This window comes from Hylobates moloch, unplaced genomic scaffold (genome assembly GCF_009828535.3).
Source record: "Hylobates moloch isolate HMO894 unplaced genomic scaffold, HMol_V3 SCAFFOLD_1, whole genome shotgun sequence".
In the NCBI taxonomy this organism is placed as follows: Eukaryota; Metazoa; Chordata; class Mammalia; order Primates; family Hylobatidae; genus Hylobates; species Hylobates moloch.
The window spans coordinates 77,495,894-77,520,684 of NW_026652276.1; the positions used below are offsets into that span (position 1 = coordinate 77,495,894).

At 35.3% G+C, this 24,791-nt stretch overlaps 1 protein-coding gene across 2 annotated transcripts in view; it reads left to right on the top strand.

Moving 5' to 3' along the window:
• LOC116810729 (sodium channel protein type 3 subunit alpha) overlaps window positions 1–24,199 on the top strand; it is a 114,796-nt gene extending 90,597 nt beyond the window's left edge. For both annotated transcript variants that reach the window (XM_032755547.2, XM_032755546.2), the window contains 7 exons: window positions 10,655–10,777; window positions 14,182–14,454; window positions 15,201–15,254; window positions 16,072–16,209; window positions 17,238–17,342; window positions 19,194–19,464; window positions 20,373–24,199. In XM_032755547.2, the coding sequence (XP_032611438.1) occupies window positions 10,655–10,777; window positions 14,182–14,454; window positions 15,201–15,254; window positions 16,072–16,209; window positions 17,238–17,342; window positions 19,194–19,464; window positions 20,373–21,568 (2,160 nt within the window). In that variant the 3' untranslated portion in view covers window positions 21,569–24,199. The remainder of the gene's footprint in view (window positions 1–10,654; window positions 10,778–14,181; window positions 14,455–15,200; window positions 15,255–16,071; window positions 16,210–17,237; window positions 17,343–19,193; window positions 19,465–20,372) is intronic.
• Window positions 24,200–24,791: the final 592 nt, after the last annotated feature.

The window sequence follows — 24,791 nt, forward strand, 5'->3', positions numbered from 1 at the left end:
TCCACCCACCTTGGCCTCCCAAAGTGCTGGGATTACAGGCATGAGCCACTGTGCCCAGCAAGATTATTTTAAAATGTGATAGAAGTTTTCTAGAAAATTCTGACTTACATTTACTGAACTACTGCATTGTACTTTGAGTATTTCTATGTACTTCCCTTATATAGAAAACATGATCATGATGTAAAAATCTCTTGAGGTTGGGAGTTTTCCATCATGTTTTTATCCTTGCACACCTAACATAGACATTTAGACATCTATTGAGTAACGTTTCAATGAATGACAAACGAATGGTGCCCCAAAATTACTTTGCTTTTTGTGAGTCAAAATTAGCAGATTGGAACTGGGCACTGAAAGCCTCCTCCTTTGGGCAAGTTACTGTATCTTAAATGGGTCTATTTTCGTAATTTTCCCAAAGCAGGGGTTAAATACATGAATTAATGCAACCTCAGATAACAGCTTGCCCTCAGAGTACTGGGGATTCACTAAGCTAAAGTAAATATAAGGTTAAAACAGTGTTTGAAAGTACAAGTAAAATGGACTTAAAGAGTTTAAAGTTCATAGGGTATATCACTGTAACAAAATTAAACAGTCACAGAAAGGTAAAGAAAGGAAGCAATCAATGAAGCAAGAAAATAAACAGAACACGAAAAAAACTTCCTTTCAAATGTATCTTTCGAAAACTACATTCACATACTTGAGAAATAGGTCTGTGTAAAAAATGTAACCTCTTCAATTCTCTGTCTAAAAGTAAAATTAGATTTATAGTGAGATATCCTTGTAATTTTCTAAAATTCATTCATTTATTCAATAAATATTTTTGAGTACCTTATAAAGGATCATATGCCATTCAAGACAAAGGAGAAATGAACAAAACAGACCTAGCCTTGTTAAGCTTACACTCTATTGGAGGAGAGGAACAGACAGGAAACGTGTAAGCATGTAAAATCTAAAGATAAGATAAAGGCAGATCACTGCTATGAAATAAAACAGGGTACTAGGCTGGTAAATTACTGCATGTTTGGGGAAGCAGAGGGAGGGCAGGAGCAGTGTGTCAGCTAGTGTCCAGGAAGGTGTCTAAGGAGGTGCATGGGGGAGGGTGCCAGTCATTCAAAGACCTGGGAGAAGAGAGGAGAAGAAGCAGAAGGGCTTGAAGTGGGAATGAGCCAAGGAGATTAAAGAGACAGAAAGAAACTGGTGTACTTGTATGTGATGAAACATGAGTGAGAGTGGTAGAAACCAAACTCAAAAAGTACATAGTGGCCATGGCAAGAAGTTCGTATTTTATTGTAATTTACTATACATCGTATATATTAATATTATGTAATCTATCATATGTTAGTTATAATCACCATGAGAAGCCCCAGCAGCAGTATAAGCAGGGATCTGACCTACTGTTACAAAATGATCATATCTGGCTATGGAGAGGGGGAGGCAAAGAGTAAAAGCAGAAAGATCAATTAGGAGGTTGTTTTAATAATGCAGGAAAGTGGAGATTTTAGACCAAGGTGATGAGACTTACTGATGGGCTTGATATGTGGAGTGAAGAAAAGAGAGGATTCAACAAATGGATTTTCTTTCACCGTGAACAAATGGGTAGAGGATAGAACCATTAACTTGGATGGGGAATATCAGAAAAAAGATTTGGCAGGGTAGGTAGATGATGAGTGGGAGAGAAATGCATTCGTTTGATATATATTCATTATAAAACAAGGTACTGAACTTTATATAGATCTAGAGCTCAGGAGAGAATCCAGAATCTTATGTATATAAATTTAAGGGTCATCAAGATGTATATGGCATTTGAAGCTACAAACCTGTTTTAGCTCACCTAGGCAGAGAGTGCAAATAAACAAGGCAACCCAGAACCAAACTCTGGGGACACTGTAACATTTAGAAGTTGGGCAAAGGAGAACCAGCCAGTAAATTAGACTGAGAAGTAGTAATTAAAAGGAAAACAAAATATGCATGGTGTCATAGAAACCCAGAAAAGATAGTTGGGTTTTTCCAAAGGAGAGGTGATCAATTTTATCAAAGGCTACAGTGAAAAAAAGTCAAAAATCAAGCAATATTGGTATACAAAATTGACATTTGGATTTGGCAAAATGAAGGTCATTGGTGTTGTGGATGAGAGAAAATAATGAAGATGAAGAAATGGAGACAGCAAGTATGATACTTCAGGATGGAATCAAGGGCAACTTAACTCATGCCTCTGCCTTCCAGAATACTGCACTAGAAGGACCACTTTTTCAGATTCTGTACAATTCTTTCCTTCTCAGCTGAAGGTCAAAAAGATACTATGTTCATTTAAAAAAACAAAATATACCTTACTATACCATTCTATAACTACACAAACTATACTATAGATGCTGCTATTGACCACACAATGAACTAAATACATAATTTAATTAATATTTAAAATGTATTGAAAACATCAGATTTCTTGAGGTCCTTATCAATTTTTGCAGTCGTCTCTGAGAAAATGCATCTGAGCATCTCTCATAAAAACTTCATCTGATTCTAAAACATCCTAACATGCTAATGTGTGAAAAACAAACTCTAGTAAAAGATTCAACCATCATGAAGTATTTATTGCCCACAGGTGATTTTCACTAACAGCACAGGTTAAAAGGAGATGCTTGATATTATGGCTTTGGAATTCTTTTCCTGCTTAATCACAGGCTCCTTAGAATCCCATCAGCCGCTCTGTTGAGGTGAACAAAAGCACCACAGGGACACTTTCTGATCCTAATATGTATTTCCATTTGCCAGCAACCCCTAGGATCTAGTATTTCCTGCCTTAGTTCTTGACATTTATTATTGACATATTGGCATCCTCAATAATGGAGCTAGACTGTTATTAGTAGTAATAGTAGTAGCAAGATATTATGCCTAGTACTTTGTAGCACTTATTGTGGGAATGACACTAATTAAGAGCCTTACATAATAATAGTGAAAATTACTACCCTGATTTAATGCACACTGTGTACAGGTGCCACCGAAAGCACTTTACATGTGTTAATTCATCTAATCTTCAAAATTCTATGAGTTAGAAACAACTATTCTCAATTTGCTGGTAGGGAAGCTAAGACAAAGAGAGGTTGAATTACTTTCCCATGTTAACAGAGCTAATAAGTGGCCAAGCTGGATTTGGTACCCAAGTAGTCTGGCTCTAATGACTGTGTTTCTAACCCCTGCATTACAAACCTCATTATAAATGTCTCTTTTACTTACAAAGTATTTATTAATCTTTTTAACAAGCTTTTGATTTTTCCTATTATTATTTCTATTTTGCTACAGATGTTATCTCTATTTCACAGGTTTAGAAATGTCATACAGCTAGTAGGTGGTAGACCTACCTTTACCCAACACTGGGTTCTTTGATCCATATTTTACAATAGGGCACAGATCTATTTGGCATATTGTGCTGAACTAGTCAAAGAGTTCCCACATGACACCGAAGGTGACTGCGTATAAGTAGTGGTGAATGAAAGCAATGAGATGGTGCCTTGCTAATATGCAGACACCTACCTTGAATTTTATCTAGCACTCTTGTGGAGAGAATTAGAATAAATTAAAAGAGCTTTGGGGTAAAGAAACTAAATAATTATAAATTATTGTCATTTCATATCAATTTCTGATCTCTCTCTCTAGATATATTTCCATGTAAACAGTCTAGTATGTGATTTGACTTTTTCTATAAAAGTCTTCTGATAGAAATGATTCATTTTGTCCATTTCTTGGAAGAATTTATTTCTCCTTTAGCATTATTAATTAATTAATAAGAAAAATTTCTCACAGGCCAGGTTTAAAAAGATAACCCAACTAATGTAGCTATAAATTTCTATAGCCCATTCTTTGAAAGAGTATGGCTTTTAATAGAGACTTTTAATCTCTAATTCTGGTCTTTTGTTAAACTCCAACCCATAATTCTAACTGCTTCCTAGATAATACATGTTAATACACCTGCTATCTGCACACGTTCATCATGTGTCCCCTCTAAGTCATGCATTTCTTCCAAATTCCCTACTTAGTCTGATGGTAATGTTTGTATAAATCCAGGCCAGATGTCATCTTCAGCCTTTCTGCCTTTCACCCCTCACAACCAATCAATCAGCAAGTTCCTCTCCATTTTATTGACTAATAAATGAGTGGACAGTCTCGCCGCTCCTCTTCAGTACATCAACACCACTGCAATCAACTGGACCAAGCAATAGCTTACTAAATGCTCCTGCCTCCAGTCACAACCTCTGCAAATATATGTTTTAGGAAGACCTACATCACCCTTTCTCTTCTTAAAGGCCTCCCCGTGGGATGCAGTTCATTAGCCAGGATTCTAAATGGTGACAGTAAAGGCAAACAAGCGTTATCATTTGTAATACTAATAACAACCAACCTTAATTGAGCTATAAATTGTCCTTTATCTTCAATGTTTAATTTGTTTAATCTTCACAACAACTTATGCAGCATCTACTGTTGCTTTCCTAGTGTGTAGTTGGGAAAATTGAGGCACAGAATAGTTATCTAGTTAAGTAACATATAACGTACATTCATTATGTAAAATGTCAAAAACAATTCATATCTTTCCAAAAAGAAATAATTACACCTGAAGACACAGTCATAATTACACACTTCATAAACAGAAGTAATTATGCTCACAATGAATCAAAATTGCACTTGAAAATTTTTTCCAGGAGTGTGCTTGAAGATGATGCATCTATTAACAAAGATACTTTGATTTGTTCTTTTTCAACATAAAGAACATATAGTGTTATTTTGATTTAATCATCTTGAAATTGCCAAATGAAGAATTCCAGACAAAGAAATAAACTTAGAGAGATCACCTGATTCAAAGTCTTCATTTTAAAGACCCCTCCCCTACTGCACATAGTGTTTGGAATGTTTAAGTGAAATTCCTGTGAAACTCATGGCTTCTCTGTACCATATTGTAGTCACCAATGATGAGTGCACCAGATTTTACTCATCCTTTCCCCAGGGATGAACGCTTAGATCGTCTGCTTCCTGCTATTATAAACAATACCACAATGACCAAGGTATTTGCTTTTATATAGCATGTGAGCATTGTGAATTTTCTAATCATGTATAAAGTTAAAGACCAATAAATAAACCATAAAGATAAAAGTAGAAGAGAAAGCAAAGAGGCGGCCCTTGAATTACAAATTTACAAACTCTCTTTACATAAAAATAAATTATCCTTTTTTTTCTTTAGGAGACAAAGTCTCTCTCTGTCACCCAGGATGGAGTGCAGTGGTGCAATCATAGCTCGCTGTAAACTCAAACTCCTAGGCTCAAGCAACCCTCCTGCTTCAGTCTCCCAAAGTGCTAGGATTACATGCGTGAGCCACCACCCCCAGCCTGGACTCCCATTTCTGACTAAGATGGCATAGGAACTGCACTTCCCACAGCCTCTGGAAGCCTGCACTCTATTCCTGCTGTACACCTTACCCACCCCAGCTGGCCAAATTCCTCTGTCACCAGTATCCCCAACCTCCCGTCTTCACTAGAGCCCTCTGCTACCATTCCCATGGCAGCTTTGTACCTGCCCCTCACCACTACCTGAGCCCTTTTCTAGGAACTACTCAGCAGATAGGAAATAGGGCTCCTCTGTGGTGGAAGCAGGAAGGTGTACAGCTAGCAATCTGAAATTCCGGGTGCCCTTGTCCTAAGAAATACTGAGCTAATCCATGTGCTATTTAAGCCCCTCAGTACTACTAATGGGAAAAACTCAACTTCAGGATACACTGGAAGAGACATCTGTGGTGTTGTAAGGAAACCCAACAACAAGGTAGATAACTGTTTAAATGTTCTGATGTCTGTAGCAAGTACAGATTTTACTCCAGAAGTTGTGAAGTTGTATTTTATTCTGCTCTCTTGAAGGGTTGGAGAGCGTTGGGTGAAGGTACTCAAGAGTGTCTAGCTTTCCTGTATACAAAATTTTAATCAGTTGTTTTCAACTCCATCAATTGCCCCTCTGTTTTTGAGCAACTAAGTGCCTCCAGGTCCAGAGCATTCTGGCATTTGTTGAAACAATTTGAGTTGCTTCTGCAGGCACTTGGGTTTCTGCTGCTCTTTCTCTGATGAGAAAGTAATTATTCCTGTGCTTCCCACAGTCCAGAATGTTTTAAAACTCTTCTTGTTGTCTCTTCTCCTATTATCTTTGTCTGTATTCCTTTGCTTTTCTTCTAGTTGAACTTCAATAGGAGGTATAAATAAATACGTTGTTCAAATAGATACAGTAAAAGTTTAGAAAGAATCTATGTGTTTTACTATTTGATTAATGAGCTTTTACTGGGTGAGTTGTAGGAACTCTTTTTATATTGAGGAAATTTAGTATTTTGTCACATGTGGTATGAATAGTTTTCTAATTTGGGCTTTTGTCTCATGAATTTTTTTGTTATGTATAAATTTTTCATATTGACTTAGTCAAATTTATCAGACTTTTTTTCCTCTTGGTTTTCTCATGTTTATGAAGACCCATTTCAAGACTATTAAAAATGTTCTGTTTTTTTTTTTTCAGTTTTTTACTTTGAGACTTTTGTTTGTTTCTTTGTCCATTAGTTTATATTTTATGTTTTAATTTTTGACCAACCTGGAATTTAATTTGGTGTAAGGTGTGAGGTAAGGCTCTAGTATTATTTTTTTCCATCTGGTTTCTCATTTAATGAATAATCAGTTGTTCTATTTATCCTCTCATTTAAAATTCTCTCCTTATCCACGTGCTAAATCTCAGTATCCACATGCTAATTTGACCTTTATTTTATTTCATTTATTCTTTGTCTGCTAATATAACAGCTTTAATTACTGTAGATTTATAACTAATATTTGGTGAAATTTGTCCTCTCTGCTTTTCTTCTTTACAAAATTTTAAATTATTATTATACTTTTACTTTTTCTGAATTATATTTTTAAAGTTTTTGTAGTTCAAAAAGACTCCTACACAAACTTTTTTAAAAGTTAAGATGAAAAATGTATTGTCAACCATCTAAAATAATTAGATTATTGTTTATAATAGTTTTTCACTTGATTCTCTTATGGCATTTTTTAAGATAACAATATATCTGCAAATAATGATTTCTCCCACTTCTCTAATTCTTATAACTCTTCTTTTTCCAGAAAGTGTTAAATAATAATATTGTTGATGGGCATATTGTTTTATTCTGATTTTAATGAGAATGCTTATGGATCTTATCATCAAAAATTATACAAACTTTTAGATTGAAATATATCATCAGAATGTATGGAGGTGATACAGAGTTTTTATCTTTTATTTGTTCGTGTTGAACTTTAAACATTGTCTTTAGCCATTTTCAAGGGAAATAAATTCCTATTACTTGGTTCCTGAACCAATCACAGGATTTCCAGACTCTTCTTTGGAACCATCAACTCCATCCTGCATTATTCTTTTCTTTCTCAGTCTCAGCTGCCATAAGAATGTGGAAAGCTGCAGATGACAACTGAACCAACCCCTGACACCTCTATCACAGACATTTCCATTTATTTACTGTGTAGTGTGATATGGTACCTAGGGTCGTGTAAATTCATATTAAAAATTTAGTTTTTGGAAATGAGTACCTCATACTTTGCACACATTGGCAAGAGTGCCTTTTGTGTTCAGCACAAAAGAGATAATATTAAAACACTATGTATTGAAAGGTTGGGGACAAATTTGCTAAGGTGAAAAACACATTAGACATAAAAACAGAAGACCTAAATTCTAGTTATATGTTTATCTGTGGCCATCTTTCCTTGGATTGGTCATTTCACTATTCTGAGACACAAAGATAATGAGTGAAAGAGATCACTGTGAATTGTAAAGCACCCTACCAATGTAGTCATTATTTTCAAACTTTATGTATGTTGCAGATATTTAAAATTCTTGCAAGGAGCTATCTCCACTTATAATAGAGATTTGAAAGATCTTATTTCAAAATAACTTTTAAAGCGTATTTTTTCACATCAGTTAAACCACTAAAATAAGGTTTTGCCTTATGCAAAATGACATTGCAGCTTAAGTCATGCAAACCAGAAAAAAAATTTATGTATATGATTGATCAGATTGTGATAATCTTATCAGAGTGATTTGCATGGAAAAATCATTTTAAGTTATTTGATTAAACCAATCTGCAGTGAGTATTCTCAGAGTTCTAAAAATATTTTAAATTGCCTTTATTTTCTTATATAAGTCAAATATGAAACAGATCCCAGCACAGATTTGTCAGAAAATCCAATGTCAGGTAGTTTTTTATGATCTCCCCTTGGGAACTTCTAGAAACTCTAAGACATATGTAGCCTCGAAATGTGGTGCTAATTTCCTCTGATCCTCACATATTATGGCTGCAACTCTGGCGCTATGACCTCTGGGCTATGAGGTCCATTAAAATAAGTGTAGCTTCATTAAGCCCAGCTTCTTGAACAACACAAAATTCCATGCCATGTAGGGTGGTTAGATGCAGGTGGTGCCTTTCAACCTTTGAACCCATGACTTCCTATCTTTCCAGAACCCACTGTTCTGGATATTACCTTACTATTTTTTTTTTTTTTTAAGAGAAAAGAGGCTCTCACTATATAGCCCAGGCTAGAGTGCAATGGTGTGATCTTAGCCACTGTAACCTCGAACTCCTGGGCTTAAACAGTCCTCCTGCCTAAGCCTCCCAAATAGCTAGGGCTACAAGTGCGAGCCACCATTCCGGGATAATCGTTTTTTAAATTTTTGGTTGAGATAAGGTCTCACTATGTTGCACAGGCTGGTCTTGAACCCATGGCCTTAAGTGATCCTCCCACTTCAGCCTCCCAAAGCACTGGGATTTACAGGCATAGGCCATCACACCCAGTTTTACTTTTCTTTTCAAAGCATGAGCTTCCTTACTTTAAGGTCTTGAGAAATTTGCAGCCATGTCCCTTTAAAATCCCACATCTCAAATAAAGGACTTTGTTGGGAGGTTGAGAAAAATCTTCAGATAGTAACTCTAGAAACATAAAGAAGCTGTTAATTCCTCCTGAGGAAAAGGAGCATAGAACATAGAAGCCTGTGTGTTCTCTAATAACCTTTCCAATCTTTCCAGTCTTCTATAAGAGCAAACCTAAGACAGAAATGAATAGCTCAATCAATTATCCTGCCACTAATCAAGTTTAGCAGTCAAGTCATGTATTATTCTGTTCGATTCTTGAAATGTATGCTAAATTAAACAATGAGAGGACAGTGGCTTCATAGGATTTTAAAGCCTAGGTTCTGGTTTTGGTATCACTCTTTATATCCTGTGTTCTTGGGCACATTATTGATTTCATCACATTTCACAAGATTGTTGGGAGGATCCACTTAAATCCATTTTCAACAGCCATTTTTCATGAGAAATTAAGCCCTAATGCCCTTACACCATTGTGGATATAATGAATTAATTTCTCTCTTATGAATTAAGGAAAGCACTAGTTATGTACCATCTTTGAAAGAACTGAGAAGATGGTCATTCAAATCATTTTCTGTGCTCTGATTCAGATGAAGAACAAACATTTTTAATGGATGCAAAAGGTTAAGATATGCTTTTGAAGTCAGATCATTTGGGTTCAAATCGCCAATTCTACCTCTTATTAGCTGTGCATCCTTTTGTTGTTGTGAGTGGGGGTGGCGCTCTAACTTCCTCACACATAAAGAGGTGATGGTAATGGTAGCTATATCTTTGGATTTATACATGAAGACATGTTATTATATTGAAAGAAAATTAAAGCAAATAAAGTTCCTCCCCCCAAAAAGGACATGTCTTCTTTAATCTTTCATATATTTAAGTAAAATTTAGTATAAATACAGGTTGAGTCTTATCAAAAACCAGAAGAGTTTTGGATTTTGGCATATTCGTTCTATGTCAGTTGAGCATCTCTAATCCAAAAATCCAAAATCCAAAATGCTCCAATGGGCATTTCTTTTGAGTGTCATGTTAGCATTCAAAGTGTTTTAGATTTCAGATTTTTAGATTAGGGATGCTCAGCCTGTATCAGGAAGCTGTACCATCACTCTGAATGATGAGGACCATATCCTAAATCTTAAGTCCAGTAGTTTGGATAAAAATTTTCCTGGGAATAATTATTTATCCAACATATTTTGGCTAAAGTATATCTGACCAGACAGCGTTAGACATATTAAGAGAACAATGTTTCATCCCAGCTGATAAAAAACGTATACAATCTGGAAAGGGAGATAAGATATCTAATCAGTTAATGCTATTACATGATGAATGCTTCCAGAATGCATAACCAAGATATTACATAAATTCAAGAGAGAAACATTATTTCTAATCAATAATATTAAGCACACATCCATGGAGGATCTGGCATTGAACTCAATCCTGAATTATCAGTGGTATATGCACAAGTTGAAAAGGGGTCCATGGTATAAAATATCTAACTGGAGGTATGGACATGTGTTTATAAATATGGGCAAGCATTCTGGTTTCATTGGTTAAAAAAAAAGCAATAGTATGAGATGAGACTGGCAATATAAGATGATCCCACTATGTGGAAGATGAAAGTTGCTAAGTTATGTCCAAATTAGTATTTAGTCTGCACTAAATAGATATCACACCCTATACCTTCAGTCAACAGTTTTTTTCTTGGTGAACTAATTAATTTTTTTTTCCTTTTGTAGGTTTCTTTGGTTAGCCTGGTAGCCAATGCTCTTGGCTACTCAGAACTCGGTGCCATCAAATCATTACGGACATTAAGAGCTTTAAGACCTTTAAGAGCCTTATCCCGGTTTGAAGGCATGAGGGTAAGAAGAATAGACACTCTAATTATTCATGTCAAAATTACATGTAGGTAATGATTTAGATAGAGAAACGTGCCATACTCTTCTGATATTTATTTCATAGAATTACAGAATTAGAGCACAAATCTTAGCGATCACAAAGCCTAGCCTTCTGAAACTGGAGTTTATTTAAACAGGCTCTCAGAATTTTGGGAGGACAGAACTGAGACTAGCATCCAGGTCTTCTTGTCACAGTTCAAATATGTTTCTACAACACTCAAAAACCTTGCACTGCCAGTTATTTCTTTTCATTGCTTACACCCCTTGAAATGACTACTGACTACTGACATTCATCCGTGGTGGGGAGTTTCTTTCTCTCAGTAGTTTGATTCCTTCAAAATTACTGGTAATGAATGAAAGGTAAAATGGGTTTTGTGTGCTTTGCTTCTTGAATTAATATCAGTAATAAAAATTATTGCATAAGGAAACAACATTGAATTTTAGCCTCTAACAAATTGCTAAATAACATCCGAAGTGGGTCAAATAGTATTTCTAGTTCTAGATCCCTGTGTGGCAATTCCTCGGGGATCTAGAACTAGAAATACCATTTGACCCAGCCATCCCATTACTGGGTATATACCCAAAGGACTATAAATCATGCTGCTATAAAGACACATGCACACGTATGTTTATTGTGGCACTATTCACAATAACAAAGAGTTGGAACCAACCCAAATGTCCAACAATGATAGACTGGATTAAGAAAATGTGGCACATATACACCATGGAATACTATGCAGCCATAAAAAATGATGAGTTCATGTCCTTTGTAGGGACATGGATGAAACTGGAAAACATCATTCTCAGTAAACTCTTGCAGGGACAAAAAACCAAACACCGCATGTTCTCACTCATAGGTGGGAATTGAACAATGAGAACTCATGGACACAGGAAGGGGAACATCACACTCCGGGGACTGTTGTGGGGTGGGGGGAGCGGGGAGGGACAGCATTAGGAGATATACCTAATGCTAAATGACGAGTTAATGGGTGCAGCAAACCAACATGGCACATGGATACATATGTAACAAACCTGCACATTGTGCACATGTACCCCAAAACCTAAAGTATAATAATAAAAAAAAAAAATGAATAAATAAATAAAAACATCCGAAGTGAAGGGTTCAGGTAATTAAGCATTTCAGGCAACCCCCAGAGTTTTTTGTTTGTTTGTTTGTTTGTTTGATGGAGTCTCTCTCTGTCGCCCAGGCTGGAGTGCAGTGGCGCGATCTCAGCTCACTGCAAGCTCCGCTTCCTGGGTTCACGCCATTCTCCTGCCTCAGCCTCCTGAGTAGCTGGGACTACAGGCGCCCGCCAGCACGCCCGGCTAATTTTTTGTATTTTTAGTAGAGACGGGGTTTCACCGTGTTAGCCAGGATGGCCTTGATCTCCTGACCTCATAATCCGCCCACCTCGGCCTCTCAAAGTGCTGGGATTACAGGCATGAGCCACCGTGCCCGGCCCAGAGTTTATTTTATAGATCTTTTTTCTAATTGAGCATTCTGAATACGGTTCACTTTTTCTATAGCAGTTGTATTTTCCTCCCCATCTCTCTTAATTAATATGTATATTATGCATCTAAACATAAAATCACACTTATTATAGATACCACCCATTTGCCATGCCCCTCAGTAGAATTCAGCACAAAGGCCAGTTTTGTTTAATCTGGCTTGTGAGTGCATGTGGATATTTAATTTATTCTAGGTCATAGGGCTTTTATGTTAGTATGTTAGGAGATGGTTTGTTTGGGGCAATAAAAATATTTCAACTTTGACTTTAAAGTTCACCCATCAGGGAGAATTAAGCCACTCTCCAGACTCTCCAGAATCATTGTAATCAAAGAAATATTTGGTTTTTACATTGTAATTTCATTTCCTTGCTACTGCTACAGAAAGTTAGACAAGATAAAATTCATAAAAATTACTATACAATTTCAAGTTATTTTCAAACCAGACTTTTACCATTACTCATAATACTTAAGCTCTCATTTGGTTCCATGGTTTCCTATTAACAGTTCATTTATGAGGGGAGATAGCAATTGAGCAAAATTTAAAACTTATAAATTTTCTCTAATCTGAAAAATATTCAAAGTTTAGAATTTTTAATTCAGTCATATAGCAGAATTAATATTACAGCTGCAAATTATGATAATGTATTATGCATTTACTTGAAAACAGGAGAACCTGTGGTGGTGTGTACCAAACTTATCCAACCCGCCTTATTTTGTTATTGTTGTTGTTCTGTATTGTTTTAGGCTATTAACAGCCTGAAGCCATGGTTTTTAGTTTCTATCTCTAGTGATAAGCGGAAAAGAGGGATGAGGAAGGGATTTTACTGGCCCAACCAGAAACAGAAACTAAGAACCCAATGAATGCATTCTCTCCCTGGCAAGTATAATGCATATGGCTTAACTTCCAAAAGAAACAAAATTCAAGTAGCATAGGAAATGTTTACAATTTTGGATTTCTGGTTTTGATGTCAATTTAAGATTCCTTGGTATTGATTTCTAAAATAATGTTTGCAGTATTTTAAAATAAAACAATACTTTTATTTAACATAAATGATTAACAGAATAGTCTAATATGAACTAGATTAGATAAGAAAAATTACTGTCAACTTTCATAAAGATTTCGAAATACATCTTAATATCTTCTGAATTTAATGAGAAGCGAATGAATTTTCCTTTCATGAAATAGGTCTGCCTGGGTTGATGAAGTAGGATGTGCTCCAAAGTGAACATTTAAGAGATTGTGAAGTAATAATAATGGGAACATATACAGTACTGTTTTGTCCAGATATAAATTCCACCTTTTCCCCTAACTTAATATACCTTTTTATTGAGATTTACTAACAGGGGAAAAAAGGGACCCAGTAAATTCCTAATCCTGTTCTTCATAGTCAAATTTAACTTGATCTGAGAATATAGATTTAAGGCATTTTTAATACTTTGTTATTTGTAAAGGGTTTGTTTACTTGTTTTTTCAAATTATCATTCATTCGTTAACACTCTTGAAAATTAAAATGTATTACTGAAAGATGATTTTTTTTCTGTTGGCATTTAATGCATCTTTCTATTCTTTTTTCCCCAGCATACAAACATTTTCTGACTCCATCTTACTATACCAGGTTTTTGATGATTTCTTTTCTTACTGTAGCATATTTTGCTTTCCTTAAAACCTTAGCTCTTTAGTTGTGTCATTGTTTGTTTTCCCTCAAATATGTGCTAGAAAATATTAGAAGAAACAACTTGTCCACCTAGATTTTTATTTAACTCTTTTCAAGCACATATTAGTACTAAACAAATACATTGAAGGAATGGTTTCCATTCTAAAGGTTTGTAAGCTACGTTCCCCTCACTTTCTCTTCTAGGTGGTTGTGAATGCTCTTGTTGGAGCAATTCCCTCTATCATGAATGTGCTGTTGGTCTGTCTCATCTTCTGGCTGATCTTTAGCATCATGGGTGTGAATTTGTTTGCTGGCAAGTTCTACCACTGTGTTAACACGACAACGGGTAACATGTTTGACGTTAGTGATGTCAACAATTTGAGTGACTGTCAGGCTCTTGGCAAGCAAGCTCGGTGGAAAAACGTGAAAGTAAATTTTGATAATGTTGGTGCTGGCTATCTCGCACTGCTTCAAGTGGTAAGTGGCTACTGTACGAGTTTTGAAAAAGTTTTCAAGATGTTTCAAGCAAGATTATTTCCCTGATGTTCTTTGTTTGAATGACTAATATTTGACAGTATGAAAAAAAGTTAATGATAACACCTATAATATCAGCTTGAATTATCATAAAAAAGATGTTACAGTTATTTTACAATATATTTTCCTTAGTGTTAAGCTTTTAGTATGTTTTAATGTGATTTTATATTTCTGCTTCCTTTTTTGTTATATTTTTGGGTACTGGTATCATTTTCAGTTTTCTGTATCAATTATTGCCAAAGGAGCAACTTTAGGTACTAAAATAACAATGGATATTTGTAGTGATGAATTAAATGTATAAATTATTAGCCAGATAATTTATTATAAAAATGTCTAATATTATAACAATGTCTAAGAAATATGATTCTACTATGTGTGAAAATGCAAATCATAGAGCTTACCCTTTGATATATAAGGGAATTGGGACTGAGATGGCAGTTTCATGGATAAAGTCTTTAACTAAATTTTAGTGTAGGAAGAAAAAGAATACTTTCAAGAAAAAAAGGAAACAAGTTCCAGACTTTAAATACAAATGTTTTTCTATTTCAATTTTATTTGAATCTCTTCATATGAAATTTCACAATATTGTACAAAAAGTTATTTGTTATAATACTGTCAGATTTTCATCTGGTTAAATGTCATTGTTAGGTGAAATTTTTATGAACAATTCAAATATATGTTATTTACAGGCCACATTTAAAGGCTGGATGGATATTATGTATGCAGCTGTTGATTCACGAGATGTAAGTATCACTCAAATATTATTTATAGGTTCTAGATTTCTTATGGTGAATATTGGTGGTAATTTAAACACTGAAACATCCAAAATTCTATATTAGAACATTTAATATTGCATATAAAAAATGAACGGTCTGCTTCAATATAGATGATGCTTGATTAATGTGTGCCTAATATACAATATGTAGCTAATATGAAAGGATATCTAGCTGCACGGATCGTAAGATATTAGATTGGTCCAATAAATGAGACTATTCTGAGTGGGAAAGTTGTTCAGTGGGGAAGTAACTTGTCTCACCCTATCCCTGGAGAGTATGATAAACCAGACTCTGTGAAGTAGCTTCCAAGAATATCATGATACAGAAAAGCAGGCAAGTTTCAGGGACACTCAATTTAGAAAATAAAAATAAAAATAACTCCACAGAACATATCTGTGCTGAATTTTCCTCTTAGAAGTTGATGTTCTGCTCTTAAAGCCGTATTTCCAAAATTCAGCATTTCCAAAACCAAACTGAAAATATTGCAAAAAATTATGACTAATAATAGGCTCAAAATGTTTTTGTGCTTATATCACCATATTTGTGTTAAAGAATATGTTAAAGGTAAGGCACAATGGGAAAACAGAACCAAGAACAATCATAAAACTTGCAAACCTTCATTTTACTAGATCATACTAGTTTTAAAAAATTGTTTTTGCAGAACAATATCTCAGGGTAAGGCAAAAGTAGCACTGTATTAAGTAACAGCACTCAATAAATTACTGATTTAGTGTAAGTATTTATAGTACTTTTAATATTATTTAATATTTTCAATATCATTTAGGTTAAACTTCAGCCTGTATATGAAGAAAATCTGTACATGTATTTATACTTTGTCATCTTTATCATCTTTGGGTCATTCTTCACTCTGAATCTATTCATTGGTGTCATCATAGATAACTTCAACCAGCAGAAAAAGAAGATAAGTATTCTTCAGCTTTTACCTTTCTTCATTCTGAGGTTCTGTCTGTTAATGCAACCAAATAACCAGGATACTTGTAGTCATGACAGACTTAAATCATGTTTATATTATTTCCAGTTGCCCATGTGGTTATTTAAGCTGCAGGGATTCCAGCCTCTAGTCAGTGGCTCCTCTCAAAGTTTATCTATTGGATATCTTTCCGACCCAAAAATGTGTCCACTCCTTCAGACCCATCCAATGGGTCTCCAGTGCTTTAGCCTGGCTTACAGAGCCTTTCAGGAATTACCTCCACCCAGTTTTCCATCTTCATTTTTTCCTACACTTCACTCTATACATGTGTATTTCCCTACTACATAGTCACCACCCATACATCTATATGAGTTTTCTGCCCTTTTCTGAACAAGAGAGGCTTTTTGTGATTTTTTTTTTTTTATCCTGGAATGTTCCTAGAAAACCCGTAATCATCTTTTAAGGCCTAGCTTAAGGGTAAGTAAGCTATGTAACAGCTTGTCTCTGAGTCTCTGAATTCATTGCTGCCTCTGCAGTACATTTAATTTTTTTGTCATATCAACATACACTGTCCACCTATGTTTTCAGTTTCCTGCTCCATTTAGAAGCAGAATACTGTATCATATATTTATGTAATTCTGACACTTGGCACATTGTCTAGCACACAGAAAGTATTCAAAAACTGTTGAATGAAGAAGTAAAATTATCAGCAGTGAATTGGACTAAGAAAATGTTTTCTGTTTTGCAAAAATATATTTGAGACCCTTGTGCCTACTTTTAAACATAGGATAATCAAATTAGGATCCTGTAGTGATCAGAGGTTTATGTATGTAAGGATTTTGCATAATATTAAGATATTCATAATTTCACATAAATGGGAAAAGCAGGATAAATGCATATGTAGCAGGATAATATCCACTTAAAAATTAGAAAAGATTAAAGGAAAGACAAATATTTTTTGTAGAAGTACTATTGTAACACATATTAGAATTGTAACCAATTTTATACTATGTCTTTACTTTGGAGGTCAAGACATCTTTATGACAGAGGAACAGAAAAAATATTACAATGCAATGAAGAAACTTGGATCCAAGAAACCTCAGAAACCCATACCTCGCCCAGCAGTAAGAATTACTTGTCTCCTTTAATGTTCCAAAGCCATGTGTCCATATGGTCAAATTGAGCAATGCTCTGGAGCAGAACATATTAGTTGATATCACCAATATTGAGCCCTAATTATAAAGTTCATATTTTGTATCATAATTCACAACTTCTGGACTCATTAGGAGTTACCACATTCCAAAAAAAGGAGGTAATGTTCTTTATAATTTGTGAGTTGAAAACTTCTAGCTCAGGGTTCCCAATAAATGCTTCCAAAGCAAGGTTCACTTTCCTGCTACCAACAGCACACCTGGTTCCTCCTCCTCTAGCCTTCCCATCCCACTCTCCATGGCCTCCCTCTATACTCTCTGTTCCCTCCATTCTTAGGACTAGAAAATATTCCAAACCTGTTTAGAAAGGGAAAAGATGTCATCAAAATTGTTTGCTGCACCAAATACACCAAAATAGAATAAGGCATATTCAGAATGCATACTCTGTAGAGCCTCATGATAATGGAATGATGTAATAATGATAGATTATGTTCACAGAGCTGGACTCTAACTCAGCTATTTTCTGAAATAGGTAAGGAGTAAGGAAACTGAGGCGCAAAGAACGTACGAATCATACTCCAAGCCACAAATCTTGTAATTGCCAGAACTGGGACTTGACAAGGCCTCATAAATTCTCTAAGTGACTTGACTTTACCATATTTATAAGAGTAGTTGGAGCTGGAATGTGAGGGAGCAGGGTAAGAGGGGAAAGGATTGAACTGACTTTACTAGAGTTCTTTAAAAATTAAAACATGGTCAGTTCATGACCTTTGATTTTTGGTAAGCCATGAAGTTTTAAGTTTTTACTCTAAATGATTAATACTATATTTCTTTAATAAAACTGTATTTACTAGCCATATTAATATAAGAATCTTTGAAAGCATGTTGTTCCTGAGATGATTGTTAATAAGACAAAGAAAAAAATGTTTAAAGTCATGCATTTTTGTTAAAGCACAGGGCATAGGTAAAGAAGGACAGATGGAAAGAAATACAGATAAATTAACAAACCCATACATAGATTCACAGAGCTAGAGAAGTAGAATTCAATAGAAATATGACTGATGTATTTCAGGGGAGAGAAATAAGGTATAAACCAAAATTTCTAAAATATTGATAAATGAATTGGTGTATTCTCTATCTAAATGTCTGTCGATATTAACCTACTTTGTAAATCTTTGTTATTAGTTGTCACTATTTTTTATAAAAATTAACATACTTATTCAAATCAAGCAAAGACTATACATATTATCAACCAATTGTCACAAATTTATGTGTTTGTTTTTGTTTTGTTTTTTAAGAGACAGGGTCTCACTCTGTCACTCAGGCTGGAGTACAGTGGCAAGACCATAGCTCACTGCAGGTTCAAACACCTGGGGTCAAGTGATCCACCTCAGCCTCCCTCGTAGCTGGGACTGCAAGCCTGTGCCACCATGCCAGGCTAATTTTTTTTTTAATAGAAATGAGGTCTCGCTATGTTGCCCAGGCTGGTCTGGAACTCTTGGCCTCAAGAAAGCCTCCAATCTCAGCCTCCCAAAGTGCTGGAATTACAGGCATGAGCTGCCACGCCCAGCCTTAATTTATGTCTCATCCAGCTTTGTCTTTCCATAGGACCTATATAAACCAAATATGCTTTGTTTAGCTATATAACTTTTTTTTTCCATTTTTTTTAACATGAAGAGAAAAAAAGCACACAAAATTGTTTGGGGTAATATGAGGAGGATGCACATCCATCATCGTATGTGGAAGGGCTTTATCTATAATTTTACTGCATTACTCTTTATGAAATATATATAGTAACCTTATTTCTCTTCTCTCACTTTCTAGAACAAATTCCAAGGAATGGTCTTTGATTTTGTAACCAGACAAGTCTTTGATATCAGCATCATGATCCTCATCTGCCTCAACATGGTCACCATGATGGTGGAAACCGATGACCAGGGCAAATACATGACCCTAGTTTTGTCCCGGATCAACCTAGTGTTCATTGTTCTGTTCACTGGAGAATTTGTGCTGAAGCTCGTCTCCCTCAGACACTACTACTTCACTATAGGCTGGAACATCTTTGATTTTGTGGTGGTGATTCTCTCCATTGTAGGTAAGAACAGCTTAATTACCAAGAGGTACAGTTACAGAGAAACGGTTGCCCCAGGACCTTCTAGCTGATTAACATGGAAATTAGATCTGAGAATAATAATGCATATAGATCTAAAGTTCAACACTAACATATTTGAATAAAAACTCTGAAACCTGGGTTTATTCACAAAGCTAACTAGTTAGAAACCATATTAGGAATACTAGGTTTGGGAAAGAGGTGAAGAAGACAGGAAATAAACATTATCAGGTACTCTCCAAATCTTAAACAAAGGTCACAGACTAAAAGAGGCAGATGGCTTAAAAAACAAATCATTATAATGCAATAAAGTTGGTACTGTAAGAAGCACTGAAGAGGAAGTAGCCATCTCTACTGGAATGAGTTAACACAGGCTTCCAGAGATAAAGGTGATGCATCCTAGGTGGGTCTTCAAAGAAGAGTTGAGATTTAGTAGGAGAAAAAGAGAGATGGGGAATTATAGATCCCCAAATTTAGAAACTTCAACTTTAACCTCATGTCAAATATGGCCCATTTTTCTCTAACTGAAGAGTATCATTAAAAAATAGAAAACAATATATTGAGAGATTTCAGAAATATTTTTGTTTGTAATTGCCACAATTCATGTGTAGGGATGACTATTCATATAAATTGGGTCTATATACTCTTAAATTGCCATGCTACCATTGGAGATTATTTGGATTTTGCAAAAATTCATATTAGTTTATGACATTACAGAATCACTGAATAAAACTCTGTAATCTGTAATTGCTAATGTCAGGGAGTGGATCCAAATATTTAGTAAAGGCTCATACTCATAACAAGTTTGTTCTGTTCATAGACCTTAAAAAAGACAAAGCCATGATGTAAGTGAAAGATATTCTCTGTTTAGCTGTGTTCTATGTTTTCCATAGGTATGTTTCTGGCTGAGATGATAGAAAAGTATTTTGTGTCCCCTACCCTGTTCCGAGTGATCCGTCTTGCCAGGATTGGCCGAATCCTACGTCTGATCAAAGGAGCAAAGGGGATCCGAACGCTGCTCTTTGCTTTGATGATGTCCCTTCCTGCGTTGTTTAACATCGGCCTCCTGCTCTTCCTGGTCATGTTTATCTATGCCATCTTTGGGATGTCCAACTTTGCCTATGTTAAAAAGGAAGCTGGAATTGATGACATGTTCAACTTTGAGACCTTTGGCAACAGCATGATCTGCTTGTTCCAAATTACAACCTCTGCTGGCTGGGATGGATTGCTAGCACCTATTCTTAATAGTGCACCACCTGACTGTGACCCTGACACAATTCACCCTGGCAGCTCAGTTAAGGGAGACTGTGGGAACCCATCTGTTGGGATTTTCTTTTTTGTCAGTTACATCATCATATCCTTCCTGGTTGTGGTGAACATGTACATCGCGGTCATCCTGGAGAACTTCAGTGTTGCTACTGAAGAAAGTGCAGAGCCCCTGAGTGAGGATGACTTTGAGATGTTCTATGAGGTTTGGGAAAAGTTTGATCCCGATGCGACCCAGTTTATAGAGTTCTCTAAACTCTCTGATTTTGCAGCTGCCCTGGATCCTCCTCTTCTCATAGCAAAACCCAACAAAGTCCAGCTTATTGCCATGGATCTGCCCATGGTCAGTGGTGACCGGATCCACTGCCTTGATATTTTATTTGCCTTTACAAAGCGTGTTTTGGGTGAGAGTGGAGAGATGGATGCCCTTCGAATACAGATGGAAGACCGGTTTATGGCATCAAACCCCTCCAAAGTCTCTTATGAGCCTATTACAACCACTTTGAAACGTAAACAAGAGGAGGTGTCTGCCGCTATCATTCAGCGTAATTTCAGATGTTATCTTTTAAAGCAAAGGTTAAAAAATATATCAAGTAACTATAACAAAGAGGCAATTAAAGGGAGGATTGACTTACCTATAAAACAAGACATGATTATTGACAAATTAAATGGGAACTCCACTCCAGAAAAAACAGATGGGAGTTCCTCTACCACCTCTCCTCCTTCCTATGATAGTGTAACAAAACCAGACAAAGAAAAGTTTGAGAAAGACAAACCAGAAAAAGAAAGCAAAGGAAAAGAGGTCAGAGAAAATCAAAAGTAAAAAGAAACAAAGAATTATCTTTGTGATCAATTGTTTACAGCCTGTGAAGGTAAAGTATATGTGTCAACTGGACTTCAAGAGGAGGTCCATGCCAAACTGACTGTTTTAACAAATACTCATAGTCAGTGCCTATACAAGACAGTGACCTCTCTGTCACTGCAACTCTGTGAGACAGGGTATCAACATTGACAAGAGGTTGCTGTTTTTATTACCAGCTGACACTGCTGAGGAGAAACCCAATGGCTACCTAGACTACAGGGATAGTTGTGCAAAGTGATCATTGTAACTACACCAAACACCTTTAGTACAGTCCTTGCATCCATTCTATTTTTAACTTCCATATCTGCCATATTTTTACAAAATTTGTTCTAGTGCATTTCCATGGTCCCCAATTCATAGTTTATTCATAATACTATGTCACTATTTTTGTAAATGAGGTTTACGTTGAAGAAACAGTATACAAGAACCCTGTGGTCCTACTCTACAAGTCTCTCAAGTGATCATACAAAGGTGTTTTGCCAGAGAGATAAAATTTTTGCTCAAAACCAGAAGAAGAATTGTAATGGCTACAGTTTCAGTTACTTCCATTTTCTAGATGGCTTTAATTTTGAAAGTATTTTAGTCTGTTATGTTTGTTTCTATCTGAACAGTTATGTGCCTGTAAAGTCTCCTCTAATATTTAAAGGATTATTTTTATGCAAAGTATTCTGTTTCAGCAAGTGCAAATTTTATTCTAAGTTTCAGAGCTCTATATTTAATTTTGGTCAAATGCTTTCCAAAAAGGTAATCTAATAAATCCATTCTAGAAAAATATATCTAAAGTATTGCTTTAGAATAGTTGTTCCACTTTCTGCTGCAGTATTGCTTTGCCATCTTCTGCTCTCAGCAAAGCTGATAGTCTATGTCAATTAAATACCCTATGTTATGTAAATAGTTATTTTATCCTGTGGTGCATGTTTGGGCAAATATATATACATAGCCTGATAAACAACTTCTATTAAATCAAATATGTACCACAGTGTATGTGTCTTTTGCGAGCTTCCAACAGGGATGTATCCTGTACCATTCATTAAACATAGTTTAAAGGCTATCACTAATGCATGTTAATATTGCCTATGCTGCTCTATTTTACTCAATCCATTCTCCACAAGTCTTGGTTAAAGAATGTCACATATTGGTGATAGAATGAATTCAACCTGCTCTGTCCATTATGTCAAGCAGAATAATTTGAAGCTATTTACAAACACCTTTACTTTTGCACTTTTAATTCAACATGAGTATCATATGGTATCTCTCCAGATTTCAAGGAAACACACTGGATACTGCCTACTGACAAAACCTATTCTTCATATTTTGCTAAAAATATGTCTAAAACTTGTTTAAATATAAATAATGTAAAAATATAATCAATTTTATTTGTCAGCATTTTGTACATAAGAAAATTATTTTCAGGTTGATGACATCACAATTTATTTTACTTTATGCTTTTGCTTTTTATTTTTAATCACAATTCCAAACTTTTGAATCCATAAGATTTTTCAATGGATAATTTCCTAAAATAAAAGTTAGATAATGGGTTTTATGGATTTCTTTGTTATAATATATTTTCTACCATTCCAATAGGAGATACATTGGTCAAACACTCAAACTTAGATCATTTTCTACCAACTATGGTTGCCTCAATATAACCTTTTATTCATGGAAGTTTTTTTTTATTCAACTTTTGTAGTACTTAAGTATGCAGACTAGTCTTATTTTTTTAATTCCTGCTGCACTAAAGCTATTACAGATATAACATGGACTTTGTTCTTTTTAGCCATGAACAAAGTGGCAAAGTTGTGCAATTACCTAACATGATATAAATTTTTGTTTTTTGCACAGACCAAAAGTTTAATGTTAATTCCTTTTACAAAACTATTTACTGTAGTGTATTGAAGAACTGCATGCAGGGAATTGCTATTGCTAAAAAGAATGGTGAGCTATGTCATTATTGAGCCAAAAGAATAAATTTCATTTTTTATTGCATTTCACTTATTGGCCTCTGGGTTTTTTTGTTTTTGTTTTTTGCTGTTGGCAGTTTAAAATATATATAATTAATAAAACCTGTGCTTGATCTGACATTTGTATACATAAAAGTTTACATGAATTTTACAACAAACTAGTGCATGATTCACCAAGCAGTACTACAGAACAAAGGCAAATTAAAAGCAGCTTTGTGAACTTTTATGTGTGCAAAGGATCAAGTTCACATGTTCCAACTTTCAGGTTTGATAATAATAGTAGTAACCACCTACAATAGCTTTCAATTTCAATTAACTCCCTTGGCTATAAGCATCTAAACTCATCTTCTCTCAATATAATTGATGCTATCTCCTAATTACTTGGTGGCTAATAAATGTTACATTCTTGGTTACTTAAATGCATTATATAAACTCCTATGTATACATAAGGTATTAATGATATAGTTATTGAGAATTTATATTAACGTTTTTTTCAAGAACCCTTGGATTTATGTGAGGTCAAAACAAAACTTTTATTCTCAGTGGAAAACTCCAGTTGTAATGCATATTTTTAAAGACAATTTGGATCTAAATATGTATTTCATAATTCTCCCATAATAAATTATATAAGGTGGCTAATTTGAATTCATTGGCTTCTTTCTGCTCAAGTCAATTTACACATCTCACTGACACCACAGAGACGCCAAATATTGCTTTGAAAAACCTTTATAATCATTATCCAGGTGATCTATAAGCAATCTATTAGTTGGTATGCACTATACCTAAATGACCATCTTCCAGAATCATCAGAAGAGACTTTAGTTGAAAAGGGAGAATACTTTAAAAAATATACCTACCTAGCTAAAGGATATTCTGAAAATACTGTCCATAATATAGAGCTGCTAACATAATGTGACATATTTTTGAAATAACTACTTCCATAATGAGACTTCATGATAGGATTCTATCTTGAAAATGCAGGTAGAATTGGCTGGGCGTGGTGGCTCACACCTGTAATCCCAGCACTTTGGGAGGCCAAGACGGACGGATCACAAGGTTGGGAGTTCAAGACCAGCCTGGCCTACATAGTGAAACCTCATCTCTACTAAAAATACAAAAAAAATTAGCTGGGTGTGGTGGTGCATGCCTGTAATCCCAGATACTCAGGAGGCTGAGGCAGGAGAATTGCTTGAACCCAGGAGGCAGTGGTTGCAGTGAGCTGA